General features: G+C 42.9%; 1 protein-coding gene and 1 non-coding gene across 2 annotated transcripts in view; one reads left to right on the top strand and one right to left on the bottom strand.

Moving 5' to 3' along the window:
• Nucleotides 1-22,375, bottom strand: part of LOC142575262 (nucleoporin 88-like) — a 31,966-nt gene that overhangs the window by 5,759 nt on the left and 3,832 nt on the right. The window contains exons 6-10 of the mRNA XM_075684470.1: nt 21,097-21,229; nt 15,089-15,187; nt 10,176-10,362; nt 9,288-9,548; nt 5,863-6,009 (exon numbers count right to left, since the gene is read on the bottom strand). Coding sequence (XP_075540585.1) covers nt 5,863-6,009; nt 9,288-9,548; nt 10,176-10,362; nt 15,089-15,187; nt 21,097-21,229 — 827 coding nt within the window. The remainder of the gene's footprint in view (nt 1-5,862; nt 6,010-9,287; nt 9,549-10,175; nt 10,363-15,088; nt 15,188-21,096; nt 21,230-22,375) is intronic.
• Nucleotides 8,838-8,910, top strand: TRNAL-CAA (transfer RNA leucine (anticodon CAA)). The gene has a single exon. It is a non-coding gene; the product is annotated as a tRNA-Leu (tRNA).

The following is a 22,375-nucleotide window of genomic DNA, read 5'->3' as shown; positions in this document are numbered from 1 at the left end:
GTGAGCACGTGAGCAAGTGTGAGTGAGCGATGATAGACAGAAAGAAGGGGGCAAGGATAAGCGGGGGAGCGTAGCATGTGGCTCAATCAGTGCCACTCCCTGCTGCTAGGTGAAAAGCAACTGTAGGTGATGCTGCCTTGTTGCATAGGCAACCTGCACATGGTATGGGGGCAACATACTGATAAGATGCTCCAACAATCATAGATGCACCGCAAAGTTTAGTAAAAGTCCTGCTCTTTTTCCTCCCCTTGTTCATCTGGGAAATAGGCAGTGTCTAAAACATGGAGTAGTACTCAACCAAAACACGGTGGCCATGACATCTTTTTGGCTAATGCAATTGCTTCCAGTGCATGCTGCCAGAAGAAGCGTAGCCTTCGAGATCGGTGTCTGTCACTCAGAAGGAGCCATTGCTGGGTGTGGATTTGGACACTATGGTTGGGTACTGGTTGAACTCTCCGACTATCTCTGACATGACTTTGGTTGGCACGGTGCAAAATGCAGAGGCTCACTAGTGAGGCCTGTGAGTAAAAAATAGCAGGTGGTAGTTTCCTCATAAGCCTCGGTCCAAGGAGGTATTTTTACAGTTGCGAGTTCACAACATTCAGAGTCCAACACAAAAGCTTTTCGAAATAAGGGGTGAGATTTCCGTGCAGATGCGTTGCCCACAAGGCCACTTGCTGAATATTATACGATAATACGTGAAACGTACGCTCCGAAGATCCTCGAATATGCAAACAATGTGTTTGTTTTTAATGCTCCCTTTGTGCTTTTAATGAACTATGCCTTATAATGTGAAGTGTAATGACAGAAACTTTCTGATGTTGTTTACCACAGGATGTGAAACCTGTTCGATATTAATGGTGCAAAGGCTGCACATTATAGTCACAAAATTATGAGAAAAATATTCTATTCACTTCGATCTGAAAAGCCTACTATTAACACATCCTTTTAAACAAGTAGTCTGGTGGGATTAGTGAGCACAAATCTTCACAGAGACTACAGAGATGAACTTCAATATATTGGTAAAATGAAGCTCAGCGCTACTAACAAAACATTCCATTCTTATCGAACACAACCATAAGTTTAGTTATTTGAGCACCTGAGAACTCGCACAATGCATAAGAAAATTCAGCGGAACCCATCTCACAATGACTGTTGATGGTAATGCGTTAGTACTGAATCAATATAGCCACACAACGTATTGCCACCGTCAAGTTATGTTTAAGGCATGTACTGCAGAACGACTTCTCTTTCCCGCTTCCCTAAGAACACCTGGCACCACCTAGTGCCGCTGTCGCGACACCTAGGGTAGCATATGAAATGCATGGCACACGGGTGTGTGCGAACGATGAGAAACATGTCCTGCGACAACCTGGCTCCTCTGTCGAGCTTCTTTTTGGACACCCTGCGTCATCTAGTGGCACTGCCAAAAAGTCCGTACGTGGCCTCCGAGACGAGAAGTATGGTGTGCCAGTGCCTGCGAACACTGAGAATTGTTTCCTCACTTGCCATGGCTGTCCTTGAGGAACCCTTGTGATATGGGTTCAATTCTGCTCAGCATCGGAGAAATTTAAAGGACCTTTCTCGTCATTTTAGGGCGGTACATTCCCAGTGGCACATAACTAACTACCCAAGTTGGTGTTAAAGATGTTCATTGAAGAGCAGCGCACACCTAGTGGCACATACCCACTGACCCAAGTTGGCATCCAAGAGGTTCACTGAAGACCAGCACAGACCGAGTGGCACATACGCAGTGCTCCAAGTCTGCATCAAAGAGTTTCTTCAAACAGCGGTGCCTACCAAGTCCAGCATCTACAGCGACCTGTGTCGGCATGGAAGAGCTTTGTCGAAGAAAGGCGTGTATGTACACATCGGCATATACTCAGTGACCCAAGTTGATCCAATAGTTGGTTTTGAGCCCTGTTATCTCACCACAGCAGCCCGATGCACTAAACATTCAACCACAGACTATCCAGATATGTTGGAAAACTACACTTGCATAACAGCTTCGATACAAGTGATGGCTGGCTGCAGCGTTTTAAGGAGCGCCACAATATCGTTGGCAGGGCCATCACTGGCGAGTCCCAGGGCGTCAACAATGAAACCGCAATGGCGTGGGTGAAAGCTAACATTGGTCCTCTCCTTGAAAAGTATGAAGAGAAGGATGTGTTCAATGCTGACGAAACCGCTCTCTTCTACCAAATGTTACCACAGAAGACCCTATTTTTAAAAGGTGAGCTCTGTCGTAGCGGGAAACATAGTGAGGTCCGTGTCACTGCGCTCCTTTGTACGAATATGGACGGATAAGAGAAGGTGCCATGTTTGGTGACAGGAAAAAGCGCGTCGCCACGATGCTTTAAAGGAAAGAGGCGACTTCAACTACAGTACTTATCAAACCGGAAAGCCTTGATGACAAGGGAAGTTTTTGCGGGATGGCTGCGTGACTGGAACAAGAAGTTGAAGAGGCAGAATCGCAAGATATGCCTTTTCGTGGACAACTGTGCTGCCCACCACACCACTGCTGCACCGATGAACATCGAACTTCGGTTCCTGCCCCCAAACTGCACAGCAGTGATGCAGCCCCTTGATCAAGGTGCGATAATGTCATTTAAGGCAGGATACCGGGAGCGGGTGATAGACCGACTTGTGTTAAACATGCAGTTGAACCGCGACACGAAGGTCAATTTGCATATGGCAATAGAGATGCTTTATGTGGCATGGATGAATGTGACAGCCAGCACCATCGCCAACTGCTTTCGACGTGCATCATTTGCTGCCAACGAAAGCAACTTTGACGCCGACGACTCAATGGACCGAATAGCCTTACCCAGTGGTGCCGCTGAATCAGGTGAAGCTTTAGTGTCATAGAGGGTGCTCGACGATGCCGGTGTTGTGTGTGAAGGTGAAACCTTCTGCGACTACGTGAGCGTGGATGCCGACATTCTGGCAATGGAGGAGCTGACAGACGACGACTTTGTGCTTGCTGCCTGGGAGCATGACGGAAGCGACGATGAAGGTGCTGCAGGGGACTACACTCCGCCCTGTGCTTACGACGTACCGACATCGTCCCATGCGCTGGACGCGGTGGACCTGCTGCGCTGCTACTTTGGCGGCGATGAAGACAGTGCAGATGGGCTTGACATAGCTGCTGCTGCTGAGAAGACCATCCTTCGGTTAAGGAAGACACAGCAGCGAAGCATAACCGATTATTTTGCGCCGTCAACATGAAAGGTTCGCGCCATCAACATGGAAGGCAATAAAATCAGTTTTTATGTGTTTGATTCCAGTTTGTCCCTGTGTGTGATATCGGTAAGGACGATTAGCACTTGCTGCGGACGCAGCCACCCGGCCGCGACGGGAGCTGATACCTCGGCGATGGCTTACCTGTAGTAAGTGCACGCTCGTGTGCAATAAATTAGCCTCAAATTATTAGTCAGTGGCTATAACGAACTAACGCTTATAACGAACAAAGTTTAGCGCCCTTTCGACTTCGTTATAACGAGACTTAAGTGTGATTTTATGCTGCTGGCGAAATTTCACCTGTAAAACCCGCTTAGCCACTGGACGTCTAAGCTGTGCAGAAAAGCCAGCCTCTCAGCAAGGGACATGAGTTTGCGAACAGCGAGGGTGCACTCTTTTACAAGTTCCACCCCCAATCCTGAGCTTATTACTTGACATCAAATGCAATGAGTGACGGAGGGTCAAATGCCTCTGGGTTTACAGAAAACTGATGTGGTATAGTAATGCACAGGTTGGTTGGAACAGATAACTAGCAAAAATTACTCCATTTTCCAAAGCTAACATGAGCCAAATACACAATCTTTTAGCATAACGACTTGCTAGTTCAATTTCTTTTACCAACGACAATGTAATTGCTATGTTTCAACATCATGTTAAAATAAACCAACTTGCTAGTAAATGCATGTGCATATTATTCGATTCGTATTCGAAAACTTCTATATTTGCACACCTCTATCACAAAGATTGAATGAGGAATATCTTGAAAATGTATATAATATATTTTTTTAACAATGAACCGTCGTTCTTCAAGACAGTTCACAATATTTTGTTGGGTTTTTGACATTTGTCACAATATAGGGTGTCCCACGTAACTTGAGCCAAACTTTAAAAAATATGCAAATTCCATGTAGCTGGGCAGAACCAAGGTAATGTTGTTTGGTGTCACTTGGAGATACTTGGATTATTTTTTACATTCTGCCTAATTACATAATTAGTCCTAATTAATTAATCACCTTCTCAAATATTATAATTAGATGCAAAGTGTCCATGAGAAAATTATAAGAGCAACATGAAAAGCTCCCGATACAGCTATCGGTTGCTCAATACGTGCTACATAAAAGTGTTTTCTTAAAAGTATTTTGATAAAAGTGTGCACACAAAATTGCAGCGAAATTGGTCACTCAAGGCAGCATTTGTGGCTCTACAATTTTCTCACTGATGCTTCTAATCTAATTATAATATTTAAGATGTTGATTGATTAACCCTTTCAGGATCAATTACCTAAATATGCAGAGCCGAGAACAAGTCCAAAATGGTCGATGCCGTATATTTACTGCGCTGTCAGTATGTTTAAAAAGCGCGCAAATTTCCTATCTTTTTCTTTCCTGGCATGTGCTGCCACTATGTGGGAATACTGGGATTTTTTTTTTCTCGCACCTCCCTCTCTCGGTTTTCGTTGCATGGTTTGTTTTAGAACTAGTTTGCTCCGCCGCGTCTACATACTACCGCTCACGCGTTGGCGCGCAGGTGGGCGGGCGGCGGTTTCGGTTTTTTGTGCTCGCAACACTTATGGCTATTTTGTTACTAATCGCTCAAAAGGCGACCCTCTGTTTCTCACTTGTTTAGTGCTCACCGGGGTGCGCATAGGAAGGATGCCGCCATGCATGCGTTTCCTTTTCCTTTTTTGGAGACTCGCGGGAACTAATTGCCTCTGGTTGGCAATAAGATAAAGATTACCGGAAGTTTGTTACACATTTTGCTTTTTTGACTGGCACACAACTACACAGTTTTCTTGAGTGCGCTCACTTACATAGTTCGATTATGCTATGGATGTAACTATTAGTGTAAGAGCAGGAACATTTGAGACCTGCGGAATATTCTCGTGTGCGCATTTTCTAAGCCTTGAACTATGTTATAACGATACATCAAAATTTTAATTCTTATAAGTTTATTTCCTTTTTTGTTTTTGTTAATCATGAATAAACAGTACATATATACCAAGGCAAAATATTTTTTTCTGACTTTACGGTCACCCCAGAAAAATTACGATAAATTTTTTTCGGAATAGGTGCCTCGGAAGAATTGGAACCTGCAATACAAAAAATTTACCCTGGGCGGTCGCATATGGCGAAAGAAATCGACCCTGAAAGGGTTAATTAACACTAATTATGTGATTAGGCAAAATGCGAGAAATAATCTGAGTATCTCCAAGTGACAGCAAACAACATTACCTTGGTTCTGTCTAGCTATGTGGCATCTGCATATCTTAAAAGTTTGGCTCAAGTTACGTGGGAGACCCAGTACATACTCAGAATATCAAGTGGCACTAAGGCAAAAATTAGGCCTAGTTGGTTCTGCACCCTAAGAGTTTATCTGTGATTTCTGCATTCCATTAGTTTTGCACTGTTTAACTTATCACACAAAAGAGACTGCAAGTTAAAGGATGTTCATTGTCAGATGCCACAGGCCACACACCTAGGACATAACTTCAGGTTTTGACACCGCAGCTGGAATTATTCACATTTACGAAGGCATAAAGAGTTGAAGACAGTAAGTGGGAAAACACAAGGACACTTTTCTTTCCAAGAAACTTCAGCAATAAACTATATAAGATAAGCCTACCTTTTCACAAGCTTCTGCTGTGTGGAGTACAGGGCTTCATATCTGGTTCTCAGCGATTGGTCACGTTGCTGAAGTACTCCCAGTTCTTCAAGCAGAGCACTCAGCTTCTCCAACTGCAGATCCCTTTGATCTTGAGCAGCCTGAACTCTGCCACAAAAGGAACATTTATATCCTGTTGTAAACAGGGGCTGCTTACCAACACCCCATATTTCCTCATGCCCCCCTATACCCCTCTAGCACTAAGAAGTGCCCTTCTGCACACCCAACAAAAATGGATAATTATACTCTGCTTCCCCCCCTCCCCATTTCCAAAAGAAAAATCCTGGTGCTACCACTGGTTTTAAAAAGTATACCAATGAAAGAACAAAAAAGGAAAATGCAAACACAACCAGTAAGTAAGCACAGACCACCTGTATTTATTTTTCTTCAAGAAACCGTATTGCAATGACATTTGGTTGCTTAGGGGTTGGACAGGCTGTGCTATCACTTTGCACTGGAAGATCCAGTGGACTGTTTACACTGAATCTCTGCTGATGGGAATCGAGCCTGAGCCCTCAATCTTTCAGCCACATATGGCACGTATGACTGAGAATGAGTACAAAGAAAACATCTTCAGGGAAGTGCAAGGTCCACACACTCTTGTCCTCTCCTCTCTGTGGCCCCTTGAGGAAGTGCTCAGACTTGAGCTAATCTACATGGCGTGTACCTTGGATTGTCTTTTCCCAAATTCTAATCCAAAGAGCAGTTCTTAGTACTCATGCATGGCAGTACAGTCGACTTCCATTAATTCGAACCTAATGGGACCAATGAAATTGGTCAAATTATCTAATGGACCAAATGAAACGAGAGGCAGAAAAATCATAGAAACACACCGCTGATTCATTTGATAGTACATTTGCCTGATAACATGTCCCAGTATTGTATACGCACCCTCGTTTTATGGGTTCAAAGTAGAACACTAGTGTAGAAATTATGTTAGAGCTCCTAAACAACGCACAAACCGAATGCAAGCCTAATCTTCAGCAAGAAACAGCATGCCTCTAATCCTGGCAATAAGAAAAAGATAAAACCGGTAAACTTCACCTTTACAGAAAGCGAACTTATTTACTTAATGTCTATCGTCATTACTCTCAGACAGCACTTTATCACTGCATATGAACAACCACTAGTCCCGGAGCAGGGCGAGGTCGAGTCCTGGAGCAGGACGAATTTTTCTTGAACTGTGAAGCTTTTCTATCGAGGAACCCGTATGGGTTTCTTTTGTAGCACTTAGCCACGTTTATGTGGATGTCTCATTTTCGCTTTATTAATTACTTCTCTCCACCTTGCAGGTTTCTGCAGAACTATTATGTCAACCACAATGTGTTGTTCTCTGAATGGTCAATAGCATGTTCAATATTCTGCATTTATCCAACAACTCCACAATAATCACAAACGGTATAGTGGCCCACACCTAGACTAACCAATTCACTAGTCCGTCCTGCGATGCATGCAATTCTCCGGAACACTGAAAACACACGACATGACTTGTTGCCATTGGCTTAACATGTAAAACAACTTATCATTTCAATGCGATTCCATAATAGTACTAAAAGTAGTGCACTGTTGTCAAGATATCCGAGAAGTTTTTCTCTTGCCATCCATAGTCACCATGTTGTGATGGCAACGGCAATGATGCTGGCCAGCCTGGCTCTGACGATAGGCTTTTGATCGAAACCAAAACTGCAAAAATGCTATTTTGGTTTCATTTAAAGTTGTACCACATAGGTAATCCTTGAACAAATTTTTGCACACACACACAGAGAAAGGTGCACATTAGAATTGGGTAAATACTGCAATAATCCATTGTGAGCTACCATTTTTGCTTTAAAATCTTTCTGTGGCAGGCCAGTGATAGGCATTTTCAATGGACAATTATGTGTGCTCAGCGCATTCACTGCACCCTAAGCACTGCCAAGACGGGAGTCAGCATTGGGGTCACTAATGGAATCAGGCACGTGTGTGCTAACCAGCCAAGTTTGATTCATCTGGCAAAGGCCAATTTCAAGATAGAAATAACAAAAGCTTGGGCCCACAGAAATGTATGGGCACAGGGCAAGACCTTCAGTCAAAATTGAATTCACCGAACAATTTAATTAACCAGAGTCAACTGTACTATGTTGGGGTGCACCGGTGAACACTGATGCAGGTTGCTTTATTCTCTCACAACCAGTCTCCTTGGTTAGTGAAAGCATGCAGTACAGCTGTGCCCTTTTAGTGCATTCACCCTTTTGCGCAAGGGCCTTTGCCTGCTGTGCCACCAAGGATTGGGTATTTGTACAGCATCGGTTATTGCCAGAGGTTGCATGGAGATCAACCTCTCCTTCATTAGCCTGAGCACTACTGTGTTTCTCATGGTACAGCACTTGGTTTCCTTCGGAGGCCAAGTTCATGTGCACAGCGTTTTCCTTGGATTCTTTGTCCGTTGGTTTTATTTGTCTGTGATTAACACAAATCAGACCCCTCGGTTCCTCTGCTTGTCGCTCGTGTGCACCACTGTGGCACACGACTATTCAAGAGACGACAGCTGGCCCCACTGCTTGCTAAGCTTGAACTCGTGGCGGATGGTACTCTTTGTATTACTGCAGAGTCGCCATAAGGCACACACAGAGCATGGTGCAAGGCAGTTTTTTGCATTTTGTCCCTAGTGGAATGGAACTGCTAAGGCCAGGACTTATCCTGTGCACAGCAGCAAAACGACATAGACCCTCTGAGCCATTGCTGAAGGTAAATAGCCAATTAACTGCTCAGCAAGACTTTTCGATCTCAATATGATATGAAACCTGGATGCAATAAATGAAGTAATGTTAATTGGGAATTTGCTAAAAGACATGCACTAAGTCCACCGCCAAGGTCTGTGAGTGGTGGCACTAGCTAACACTCCCAGGGTTCCACTAGGACACATAAATACCCAAGAAAGTGAATGGGGAAATGGTGCCATGGTAGCTCAACTGGTAGAGCATCGCATGCAAAATGCGAAAGTTGTGGGTTCGGTTCCCACCTGCGGCAAGTTGTTTTTTCATCTACTTTGATTTCCATTAATTTATCGTTTCTTTATTTTCATTTATTAAGCACAAATAATTTCCCCTATGCTGTCCTTGGTGTCAGTGTATGTTGGCTTCTTATGATATGACTAATAAAAAATCGGGCCTCTCGGTTAACCCCCTTTCTTCTCGTTTATGCACTAAGTAGGGTGTACATAAAGACACATACAGAGGTGCTTTATGTGTGTCTTAATCCCAGTCAATGGCTTCTAGTGCATATCCTGCACAGTACAAACCATTAACTTCACCAACAGGAAACAGCTCTCTCCAAGTATTGTTGCTCTAGCACAACCTGCAGAAAATCTTACCGAACAGGAGCGCCCCTTAGTGCAGTGTTCTCACCTCCGTGCAATGAGTAGCTGGCAAGCCTCAAGCTTCTGGATCCACTGCTCGCGGATGCGCTGCGTGGCAGTCAGTAGGAGCTCGAGGCTCTGCTGAGGTGTGCAATCCTCAGCCGCCTGCGCCAGTGTAGGGAGGCTGTGACCATCCAACAGCTGTTGCACGTGAGCCACCAGACTGCTGCTGGCACCCTGCCTGCTTGTCAGTGGTGTGTTTTGTTGGCTCTGGGACAGCAGGGCTGGCAAGTAACTCTGGTAACCCTGCCTGCAGTTTCCATGCAGCAAAGAAGTGTACTCAGCTTACGCATTTTGGGAAATGTATCAAAACTAGATTTACCCCTAGGTTCTCATACTTAAAACGATGGCACTTGGCAAGTATGAAGGTAGGGAAACATAAGATATTTTAATTTGATACTAAATTCCTTTCTTTAATGTTTCTTTATTTTAAAGTTGATACATTTCTTTCTAGTGCTAGTGTCTCTTTAGTGTGCCTTTCAAGCACGATGGGTAGCATCAGACATGCTTCAGCAAGGCTCCCGTGATATCTCGCCAAACATTGCCCATCGCTTTCACCAAATGACTAATTGAAGCAAACAACATTTTTGCAACACTAAAGTAATAAAGCAAAGCACAGCACATTGCGCTACTACTACTCGCCCAGAAAATCAGGCCATCAGCATAAGCTTGAGACTGGTCCTCTTGATGAAACCATGAGCTCACTTGAAGAAACTGCTGACGCTTGCACAAAAAAACATCCTAGATGCCAGCCATATAAAACACATTGCTTTAGAAAAGGCAAACTCTGAACCCTACAGGCCCGATGGGCAAACAAAATGAGGTATGTACTGCTCTTTCAGAAATGTTGTCTTGATAGTTAGTAATGCCAACTTACATAAGCGTTATGGTGACCAGCTTCCAGGCAGCCGTAAGAACAATCAGTAGTGGTCCTGGGTGTCCCGGTACCACAGCTACCCCAATAGGAGGTGCAGGCTTGCTGCTGGCCAATGCACGAGTGCACAATAGGCTCTCTACTATGGATGTTTCAGTGTGCAGCTGTGACACCATCTGCATGGCTGTGTCTGTAGAGGACAAGTGGAAAGGGACTCTCAGGAACAACATCCACATAGCTTGTTGGCCACCTACTCAGGCAAAGCAAAATTCAACAACAGAGAAGTAAGGTACATAATTTAAAAGAGCTGCTCACAAGAAGATTCTTAAAAATCAGGAAAAGGTTGCAGGAGAAAAGAGCAGTTGAATTAAACAGGTATTCCGCTCACCACAAAGTGCAAGCATCACCTGCTTAGGTGCTGATGGAAGGGCTGCTAATCAGAAAAGTATACAAGTACCAGCCACTGAGCTTTGCCAAGGTTGCTTCAATAATATACACTAATCATCTATAACCAATTCAGCCAAAGTAAAATTGTGTTGCAGTTAGTCTTTTAAAAGTGTTTTGCAATGTTTTATAACGAACCTTTGCAAGCTATCTACTAAAATTGGTATCTGTGCATCATGCAATTTAATAGATATGTGATGATGCAATTTGTGCTTTGGCCAAATATGTGTGTGTTTAGAGAAAACTATGAGGCGCTTCGCTTTACAGAGTCAGTGATATGTAATGGCAATAGCCTAGGTGAGTCAATGTTTCCTCTGGTGAATGTATTTACACAACACATCACAATGCATACATAATGCTCATTCACTAACTTTCTCATTAACAAGTGTTTCATGTTTATCATTCAATATATAAGGAATCTGGCTATACACTTTAAAGGGCCCCTCTCCAGGTCTGGCCATTATAAGCTGACAAGTGCAAAGCATACATTGAGCGATAATGATCGTGTCTGCAAAGTATTACATCGCTATGCAACGTGGGAAGACCTGAAATTTCATACAGAACGTTGTTTTTCCTTCTCCTCGAGGCCGCCGCGCTCCAAACCGGACGGTGACGTAGTCGTGTCCGCAGTGTGACGCTGCTCGTGGTGACGCGTGACTTCGAGAATTATTCAAGACAACATCTGTTATTTTTGCAATCTGTTGCTTTAATTGATGAATTGAAGTTTAGAGTAATAATAAAACACATAAATGGAATATCTGCATGTTTTATGTTTTACTTCGCATCGAAGGAAGAGGGATGTACTTCCGCTTCGTCTGCGTGTTCCCACGGTCGTGCCGTCATGTGCGTAGGTACTGAAACTATGCCATTTTATACCATGCTCCAGTGTGTCATCATGTTCTGCGATCTGCTTGTTCTGCCTCAGTATTTGTGTAGCACTGAATTATACCGCTAGTCATGTTTCCATGTTTTCATGTTTCCAGCGCAAAATTGTGCGCTGCGCGAACGAGACAACAATTCGCACACGACACCGTCAAGGGAAATGCGTAGCACCAGGAAAAAGAAAAAAATGAAGGCTGGGCCTGTGACGTATGTGTCACGCGATCCTCAAGGTCTGGTATGGGAGAACGCAGGGAAGGAATTTCGCTTGCGAAGGCTAGACGGGACAAGTGGAGAGAGCGTCTTGCTTGGAAGTGGAGCCTACCTGCTGAAATCATGGGTTCGTGGCACTGAAATATTACTATCTCGATAATGAGCCGATTTGAAAAATTTTTGTGGCAGAACACTCCCTAGAGGACACATAACTTCCAGCGTATAACCGAAATCTGCTATGGGGCCTAGCGAGGGGCCCTTTAACTAATATGTCTCTTCACTGTTGTACATTGTGTTCCAGTGCTTGCAACACCAGAGTCTAGTCTTCCACGACGCATGCACAACGAGACATGTCTGATTGCTTTGCCACAAGTTAGTCAAGCTGCCATAAAATGCTCTTACTGCTCAATCAACTCAGTGGAACTCCCATGGTGCAGTGTTTACAGCACCGTTTTCACAACCAAAAAGTTACGAGTTTGAATGCTGCTAAGGACAAGAATTCTTTTCCTTCTCTAATGGCAAAAGCATTAAATTACAATAAAAACAGAATTAATAGGCAAAAAAACAGCATCTGCAATAGACATTGCTTCTGGTTGCACCATAACAATGTCAAAAGCAAAGTCTGAATAACATCAGCACTGGTATTTGGCAGCACTCACTTTATATTGGAATGTTTCAACTGAACTGGTCACATTCATTGAAGGCAAGTTACTGCGTGTCCTTGTGATCATACCAGGAAACTTCACAGCTCGTTTTTCTTCTCTGCACAGTGCATACTCATTACTTCAATTAACTTGCACGAGGAACAATCTATGCATATCAAACTAGGCAAACTAAAAGATTCAGAATGACACTACCAGTAAGCAATACACTACTAGGATATTTGTATTCCAGCATTTCAAATGCACTTTTTTTATGTACTTGCATTATGTATCCTGCCATCAGATGTACATGTTGTTATTCTTTGAAAGCAACATAGTGTGCAGACAGTTCTGCTTCTCTGTTGAAAAACTTTTGCCTTAATTAGGTTCTGTTCATAGTACACCTTCTCGAAGAGAGGAAAATAACAATGTACAACTAAATACAACAAACCTCTAGAACATATAGGTAAAAGGCCACCAGAGACTAAGCATACGTAGCTTAATAAATTAGTTATACGAGGGTTGACCCAGAAATAAGGTTCCCATCAATTTTAGAAATAGACAACATTGTTTATTCTCATAAAAATTTGCATCACTGGAAAGATGGAACCTTGCTCTATTTTTCTACATAATGGCCATCTTTTTGTACGCATTTTTGTAGACTGTGCTCCAATTTCTGTATCCCAATGACGTAGAACTCTGCCGCCAACCCATTGAGGAAGCGTTTCACCTCTTCTTTGACTTCATCGTTGCTCCGGAAGCGTTGTCCACTCAAATGTTCCTTTAACTTGGGGAACAAGTGATAATCACTAGGCGCGAGGTCTGGACTGTATGGTGGGTGGGGCATGACAGTCCACCCAAAGTTTGTCACAAGTTCCTCGGTTTGACAGGAGACGTGAGGTTGGGCGTTGTCGTGAAGCAGCGTTACACTGGCTGCCAGTTGTCCTCGCCGGTGGTTTTCGATAGCTCGCCTGAGTTTTCATAGTGTTGCTGTCATGAGCCAATAAAGGAAGAAAGAAAGAAGAAAAAGCAGAAGATAAGAAGAAAACAAGAAACATAAAATAAGAGCGTACGAATAAAAAGAATACAATATGAAAGCAGGAGAAGCGCAAAAGTGCAAGCGCAGCTACGTGGCCAATGGGAGAAGGGACAAGTAGCCGAAGAGGGCGACCCAGCTACGCTCTGGGATGAAGATGAGGAGAAGGGGCTGGAGGTCGAAGAGGATGGGCGGATCGCGGAGACGGCGGCAACCCAGTGGAAGCAGTTGTTCAGCTGCTACGGCCATGACCCGCGAGCTGAGCGGACCTCCCCCCGGAAGCCACAGGTACAGGCTGACGGCGCTGCTTCCCGGATTCCCTGCGGCTACAATCCGCAGCTTGCGGAGTTGACTGGGCGATTCAGGCGCCTAGGTCACTCCACCCTCCTGACCAGGCCAACCGTGGAACGAACGTCGGACACAGCGACATCGAGTCTATGACGCATCGGTGGGCCCAGCGACGTGTCGTCAGAAGCAGCGACGACGAGGTGATGTGGCCACGTCGATAGACTTTTGCAAATATTGTTGTTCTTTGTGATGACGAAATCACTGTTACACCACATCAGTCCATTAACACATCCTGAGGTGTGGTATCAGATGCTTATGTAAATATTTTCAACTTTATAATATGTCGTGTACGAGGACTTCAGACAATATTTTCGATTAGCTAGCTTTGTATACATTTGTCGTATGTTGGGGTTCTGCCATTGGGTTGGCAATGCATGTTTTTTGGATATATGTATTTTTCTTATGCTCATGCCCCATAAAGGCTTTTCCTAACTCAAACATTCCTTGCGTCGAGTTTACCACCCTGAGACCGTGACAGTTGCACAATAACTGTCCGAGTTGACTGTTGTCCCACGTTCCATGAAATCAATCAGCAGTATCCCCTTACGATCCCAAAAAAACACTGGCCATGACTTTGCCAGCAGAAGCAGTTTGTTTGAACTTCCTTGTAACTGGTGACTCTGGGTGATGCCACTGTTGGGATTTTTGTTTCGTTTAGGGAGTGAAATGAAACACCCACATTTCGTCTCCCGTAACAATGGAGTCCAATAATCCTTCCTTAGCGTCTTGACACTCTTGAAGAAAGTGGCAAGCACAGTCAAGGCGTTTCTCCTTGTGGTCTGATGTCAATAGCTTTGGTACCCATCGAGCACAACACTTGTGATACCCCAGTTTTTCAGTCAGCGCTCTTTTCACTGTACCGTAAGAACTCCCACGAATCTGAGCAACAAGTTCCCGGACGGTGATCCTCCTGTCTTGAAGCACTTTGCGTTGGACAATCTTGATAACCGCGTCCGAAACTGATGGTCTTCCATGGACTCCGTTCTTCATTGTGGACTTCTTTCCGACCTGCACTAAACTCCCTGCATCACTTTTGGACGTGTTGAACAGACATACACTTGTCACCATACACCTCTGTCTACTGACAATGAATATCCATGGGTGGAGTTCCTTTGGTGTGCAAAAAGTAAATTAGCGAACGACTCTCGCGCTTGGTGGGATCAACAATGGGAACCTTCATATCGGACGGCTACTCTGCCAAGAATGAGCAGCGCAGCAAAGTGCGGCTGGGGAGAATCAAGAGTGGGGGAACAGCCGCGTGCAGCAGTGCTGCTGAATTTCACCTCGCATTTTCCCTGCGTGGCTGGAGCTCTTTGGGAACCTTGTTTCTGGATCAACCCTCGTACAATACTCACCGTCTTCAGCGAATGCTTGCAGATGGTCAATAAAGGGCACAGCCACGGCATGCACACCAGCATTGTGAACACAGATGTATCGTTGATGGTTGGTGGAGTCTGCAAAGAAAGAGATACCAAGTTGTGGCGAACTCTAAACTAGTGAAAGCAAGCAAAAGCCAACAAAAAGTGCCAAACACAGCACCATTCACTTAAACAACTAAACTAATTCTGTTGAATGTTTATCGCAGAACCTTTTCTCTGAACTAGCATCACAAATAAACTAAATGTAATCATCATAAACAATGAAACAGATAAGAAAGATCATTGTCATCATGAAACTATGCCGTTGCCAGATTTCTTTATTTCTTTACATATACTGCAGCCCAATGTAGGGCTATAGCAGGAGCGGGAACATTATAGTACATTACTATGCATTACACATTAAAAATACACATATGCATAAAAAGATGAATGATCAAAAAGAAACGCTTTACATGTTAGCGAAGTTCTTACCAGTGCTGGCTATAAAATCTTTTAGTGGTAGCGAACAAATGTTACCAGGTAGGGAATTCGAAAGTTCTATTGTATGTGGAAAAATACTGTACTTGAATGTGTTAGTACGGGTATAAATAGGTGTTATGTTCAAGGCGTGGGAGCTATGGGTACAACTCGTGTTAGTAAATATGATATAGTCACCATAAGATAGACCAGAGGTGGAATTATTAATTGCACGTAAAAATTTTAAGGCTTCAATGTGACAGCGTGAAAGTAATGGCTCAATGTTCACAGAATGTTGAGCCTGTGTTGGTGAGAAACTGCAGCTGTAATTTTGGCAAATGAAACTATTTAAATAGAGTTTCGACATTACTGAGAGAGCTCATTTCACATTGTTTGTATTGGAACCAAACGACAGATGAAACAAGGTGCATTGATGTTTTATATAGTATCGTGGGGGGTTTTAGCAAAAGTTCAGCACAAATAACCTAATTTTTTTTAGGCTTTCCCATTTACATATTCAATATGTTTAGACCAAGAAAGATGTTCTGCTCGAGTGACACCTAAGTATTTATATTGATACACTCTTTTAAGTTGGATGCCATCCGAAGAACAAATGAACGAGAGGGGGCTCTGTCTATAGGCAAATGACATCACGACTGTTTTACTACAGTTGACGTTCATCTGCCACGTTTTGCACCAAGTGCAGAAAGACATAAGGGATTGGGCAAGACAGTGGTGGTCATCAATGTAGTTAATATATTCGTATAATACGCAGTCATCTGTATAAAGTCTGATTTTAGTTGAGGTGCTACGAGGTAAATTACTGATGTATATTAGAAATAATAAAGGGCCTAATATGATCCCCGAGGAATGTCTGACGTAACGTCAACAGGAGTCGATTCCACTGAGTTAAAATAAACAAATTGTGAGCAATAAAGAATAAAATTGGATATCAAAGAAACAAGACGGGGATGAATGAATATGGCGTTTAATTTTACCAGTAGTTTAGAATGAAGCACAGAGTCAGAAGCCTTGGAGAAAACAGTAAAGGTGGCATCTACTTGATTACCTATGTCTAGGTTAGAAACGATATCATGAACAAAATCGACTAATTGCATTACAGTGCTATAACCATGACGGAAACCATGTTTGGCAGATGTTAGAATGTCATTAGAGTTTGGGAATTCGATTATATGTTTGTGAATAAAAAATGTGCTCTAACATCTTGCATGACAGGAGTTTGAGAGATATTGGCCCGTAGTTAGAGATAAGTTCTTTATCACCTGATTTATACAAAGGCGGGACTTCGGCTATTTTTCATTTAGCTGATACTTCACCAGAATCTAAGGATTTCTTGAAGATTACAGTAAGATACTGAGCTGTCCATTGGGAGGGCAAGGAAAGAATTCGGGATACTATCTGAACTGGTACACTTTTTAATGTCGAGATTCAAGATGAGGTTTAAGACACCATCAGAACTTATTACAATATCGCCTAATTTATTGGTTTATGCATCACAACTAAACTTTGGAACTACACGGTTATTGAGAGTGAAAAAAGATTGGAAGTACAAGTTAAAAGCATTCAAAACTATGGTGGGGTTGTAAGTAATAGCATCGTTAATCTTGAAAGAGGTACTGCACATTGTACTAGGTAAAATTGATGTCCAGAACCTGCGAGGATTTGATTTAAGTAATACAGGGTGTTGCACTGAAAAATAGAAATCTTTAGCATTTTTAGTAAGTGTACGAAGTTCCTTCTTGGCTTTTCAAAAGGAACGCGAAGTGCAGGATTAGAATACTTTGATTTACGTGGACTACCTACACGGCATGCCAGGTGCAAGATATCCAGGTCATACGATCTCGACCGGGTGAGGTGGGTCTTCACCGCAAGAATCAGGAAACGAAGACGAAGGCGGGCATCGTGATAATGACAAAAAAGTACAAAAGAATGTATTCACTTCATTGGTACATGGTAGTGACTCTACCCAAGTCTCGAGTGGTTCTGATTAAGACGGGGGCCAGGACGGCCTTAAATAACCCCTCGTGGTCTTGTGGTCATTGATGTCTTCTTGGAAAACTTGGGGAATTTGTGGAAGTATCGGGGCCTTCATAAGGTTCTGAAGTCAATGAGCTCCTACCCTTCAGGTCTTCTCTTCTTCATCCTTCCCTTTGTGCCTTCTCAGGGCATACAGGGGTGATGCTTTTTCGGGGAAGAGGGTTTACCTCATCATGGGAATGCATGCCTGAACGTTTTTCACACTTGGCAGGTCGATCATAACACTGGTTAATCCAAGGAAGGTTATTCTTTATCTTTCTTGCTTTTAATGGAACATAATTATTGATGCAAGATTTTGCTAACGACTCCAAAACAATCAACAAGACTGTCAACATGACATTCGGTACTAAGTGACGAAAAATGGTCAAAGTTATCTGCCAGAGTATCAGTGATAGACATATTGTCAGCCTTGTTAAAATCATGAAATGTGGAATAGCTAAAGTGTTCATGTGGGATAGGATAGTTAATGTGTACGAAAACTATGCTATGATTCAAGATTCCTTCCAGGATATCATACCTAAAACCTAAATGTGCAAGACTGTTACTGATAAACACTAAGTCAAGCATGGAGCTCTGCCGCATAGACCTACCAACTAATTGTATCAGGTTATAGGACCAAAAAAAAAAAAGAAAACGTAATGAAGTCTCTACAAATAGAGGCAATAGTGGTGGAATATGTAAGGAAGGCCAGCGAATGCCAGAGACAAAGTCACCAAGAACAATTAAGTTAGGACTGTCGAGGCTATGGTCATGTATAAAATGCAAAATATTATCGAACAAGTCACTAGTGCCATCAGGGCGGCCATAAAGACCACAAATTGTTAATTCTGCTTATGCACTAGTAACTTGCACCAAACCGATTCTACCTTGGGAGGACCTCGTAGAACTTTGAAGTTAAAATCTGAACGTAAAAGCAAAGCAACACCACTGCCTTTCTTATTCTGACGGTCATACCGGACAGCAGTGTAACCAGGAGGCGTGAATTCTGAGTTGTGAATATCTTCGTGAAGCCAATGTTTCTGTGATGCATACAACATGAGGAGGACATGAAGAAACTAGTAGAAGAAACTGTGGAAATTTGTTAGTCATGCTTCTGGCACTGACATTCAAAAGCGCAAGATCTGTGGCAGAGTGATGAGATTGTCAACCTAGGGATGATGATACATTTGGAAGTCTTGCTCTGGAATCAAAACCAGGAGCTGTTACCTAACTATTTGGTGCACCGTCCCAGTTGTAACGAACATTATCTATATGGCATCTATAAATAAATAATTGAACCTTATTTTAATAACCGAGCCATTATTCGGCTGCTCAACCAAAGCGTCCCATAGCTCTTTACGTGCTGCATGCACTCTAAACAAAAAATCTTTGGAAAGCTTCACCTGGGAATTTTTTCAGCTTATAAGCATTTTTCAGCATCACAAGCTTATCGCTGAAATCAAGCAATATTAAAATGATAGGGCGAGAACGCTCAGAGCGCATTCTGCCTAACCTATGCAAGCGTTCAATACGAGGACAGTTAAGGGAAAGCCTACTGAAAACGTTTGCAACCTTGGAGTTCAGTGTCTCACGATTCTCACTAGTATCTTGTGGTATGCCATGAAGGATTGTTATTTTTTGTGAGCAGTTTTCAAGATCATCATATTTGGCAGTTAGTTTGGCAACAGTGCGCTTAAGGCAAACCGCCTCAGAACGAAGCTGGTCAGAGCCTTGATCAGACAGTGCCTTCGAACATGAAGTTTCGAGAGCAGCCACATGCAATTCCAAGGCATTGAAACATGTATTCACAGCATTTTTGATTTCGGATATGTCTTGTGACATTTTTCTGACAAGCAACTAAATCAGAAAGAACCTTCACAAGAGAAGGGTTATCGCAACTAGATATTGCCAGCTTGGCTGATGTCTCAAGGGAGTTAAACTGCCTTTTTGGGATTCGTCAGGTTTGCCAGTTTTACAGTCTGGTCTTCTGGTGCCGAGGTTAAGCTCAGATTTGGTATATTTGGATTTGGTATATCATTGAGTGCACTAGCGCAGAAAACACTCGACAATCTCCAACACATGGGCCAAGGAGGCCTCAATGCCACTGCTGCCATTTAGCACTGAGAGATCTTGCAGGTAGATGCGGTATTAAGCAGGGCCTCCAAGATCATTAGCATGACACAACCACTGGAGATCTCGGGAGACCATATGTACAGCCATCTATTCACAGGGCTATTTTCTGTAAACGCTGCGACCCATTCTGCAGCGGCAAATTCTCCAGCTGTTGAATGGTGCTATAATAATAACTTTGTGATTTCATGGTAACAATGGCGATTCAGCTTGGCTAATGAGACTGACATCAGAATGGTGGCTTTCGTACCAGAGGATAGGAAAGGCTCCTTTCTGGGGACATTTTCTTCAGCTGCACAACTGTACAAAACATTCAAAGCTCATACATTGTGCAGATAATTTGGGAGACTAGGCAGGCTTGCGTCTTTTGTTATCAGTGACAGTATTCATGCACATAATTCAAAATGAGCCGTCCAACCACCCGACACCGTAGCCCTGTGGCTATGGCGTTGAGCTCTAGGTCATGAGTTTGATTCTAGCCGTGGTGGTCTCATCGCGATAAAGGCCAAGTGAAAAAAAAAAAAACTCCTGCACCGCGCATTGGGTGTATGTTAAGGAACTCCAGGTGGTCAAAATTAATCCAGAGCCCCCTCTACAATGTACCTCATAATCAGATCATTGTTTTGGCCCATAAAACCCCAGAAAGTTTTAGCCTTCCAACCAGGTGTCATTACAGTTGTTGTTAGTCAAGCACATCCACCCCTGTTCTTCCAACATGATGCTGTGACACACGTATCCTGTCAAGCGACATTGTGACTTTAGGGTCATGTTATGTGGCTTTTCACAGATGCAGTGAGTCAACTGATAGCATGTGTGACATAGTGACTATGTGAGAATGTGGCATATTGCATGTCTAAGTTCTTTCGCATGTGCTGCTGTATTTCAAGCACATACGTAAACATGTACACACTCGGAATACAGCAGGACATGAGAAAAACTTTCTCTTTCACAAAACTTCCTCAGATTTCCGCGGAACTTATTTGGCAATGTTTGGTTTGTAGCACCGCGTAACAGCTAATGAATCATTTCACTGGAATTTAAGCTGCTTTAATGTTCACTGTAACGGCTCCCAATATGACAGTGACAATAAATACTGGCATTGTTAAGAATATCTTCCCTTGCCTGCTGACATCAGTTTTCTCTGCTCCTTAGCTCTGATCGTGATAATGCCATGTGCTTATCATGAGGCAGTGTAAAATATGAAATTTACAAAATTTGTTAGGTAAGATATGTTCACTTTATTACGCAAAGCTGTCAGAGATATATTTTTTTCATTTACAGTTAACCACCTGAAGAAGTTGTTATTAGAGCTGAAACTGGAATGCCAATATCCAATACAGTTTTTCTCTGCGTATAATTACCTTTGTGAAGTCGAATTGGGCAAGTAAAGATTTCCTCCTCAGCAGTGGACGGTGAAAAGGTTAAGTCTAGCCTAATTTTTTCAAACACGTACAATGAAACCTCCTCGCACTCTTCCCTTGTGCCATGTGAAAACTGAAACAAGAAGTAGAAACATGCATACGATAAGTAACACGAGGTTCAGTAAATTAAAACCCAGTTAAAGAGTGGCATGGTGCATACATCGTATTCATAGCATAACAGACACTAGACTTGCTTCATTAACGAAACAGTAAATAAAAATTACGGCTGCTTTTTGTGCACCTATCAGCAAAGGTACAGGATAATGGCAGTAGAAAGAGATATTAATTTTAGAGCACGAGAAAAGTTTAGAACATTGTACAAACCTGTGCACAGTACACATTTTCCTGTAAAGTTCGAAACATTGCCTGATATTTTTTTTTTTTACAGCAAATTTGACAATTAGATGAGCTATGAATTGGGCTAGTTGGCGTGTATTCATTTTTCATGCGCTAAGTTCTGTAAGATGCAACAGGGACGAAATGGACTCTGGATTTGAAGCAAACACAAGGTGACACATGGGAGCGCAAACTACTAACTGGTTTACTGTCAGATCATACTACAGATCATAAAGCACACGAAGACACATTGCGACTACATATGATCTGACAATAAACCTGCACTCCCCTGTGTCACCTCGTGTCCGCTTCATATCCAGTGTCCGTTTTGTCCGCGTTGCATTTTACAGTGCCTAGCACAAGAAAAATGAAGATCTGACAATAACAATTACCAAATGTCATCAAAAAAGAAGAGAAAAAGCTACAAGGCCACCATGACTATCACCAAATTTGATTGCCAATACTAACTGTTGCGTTAACAGCACTAAGCATGCAGAGGCATTCATTTATAAGCTAACTTCCTTTATTCACTTGAGCATGTTTTTTATATACACCATAAGCTACACGGTGACATTGTGCAACTGGTGGCATACTGGATGCCTCAACAGCATTCTGTAGCATTCAAAAGTGCTGTTGCCACATGCCTTTCATCCTTTAACCTTTTCTGGAATAACAAGCATCCACTCCCGACCAGAATGACCTATTCACAATTCCAGAAGTACAATGTTCGTGTGAAGTACAAAGGGCAATCGATGCTACCTGACTATGGGGCACTTTATGGGCAGCACATGCATTTCAGATGCTCCTCATGAGCACCTGTAGGAGGCAAGACTCACTTAACAATGCAATTAAATGCTATTGCACTCTAAATTGTTTTGCAGTG

Source organism: Dermacentor variabilis, chromosome 3, assembly GCF_050947875.1.
Source record: "Dermacentor variabilis isolate Ectoservices chromosome 3, ASM5094787v1, whole genome shotgun sequence".
NCBI classification, from domain to species: domain Eukaryota; kingdom Metazoa; phylum Arthropoda; class Arachnida; order Ixodida; family Ixodidae; genus Dermacentor; species Dermacentor variabilis.
The sequence above is the reverse complement of the archived record's forward strand: the minus strand, read 5'-3'. Positions and strand labels throughout refer to the sequence as shown.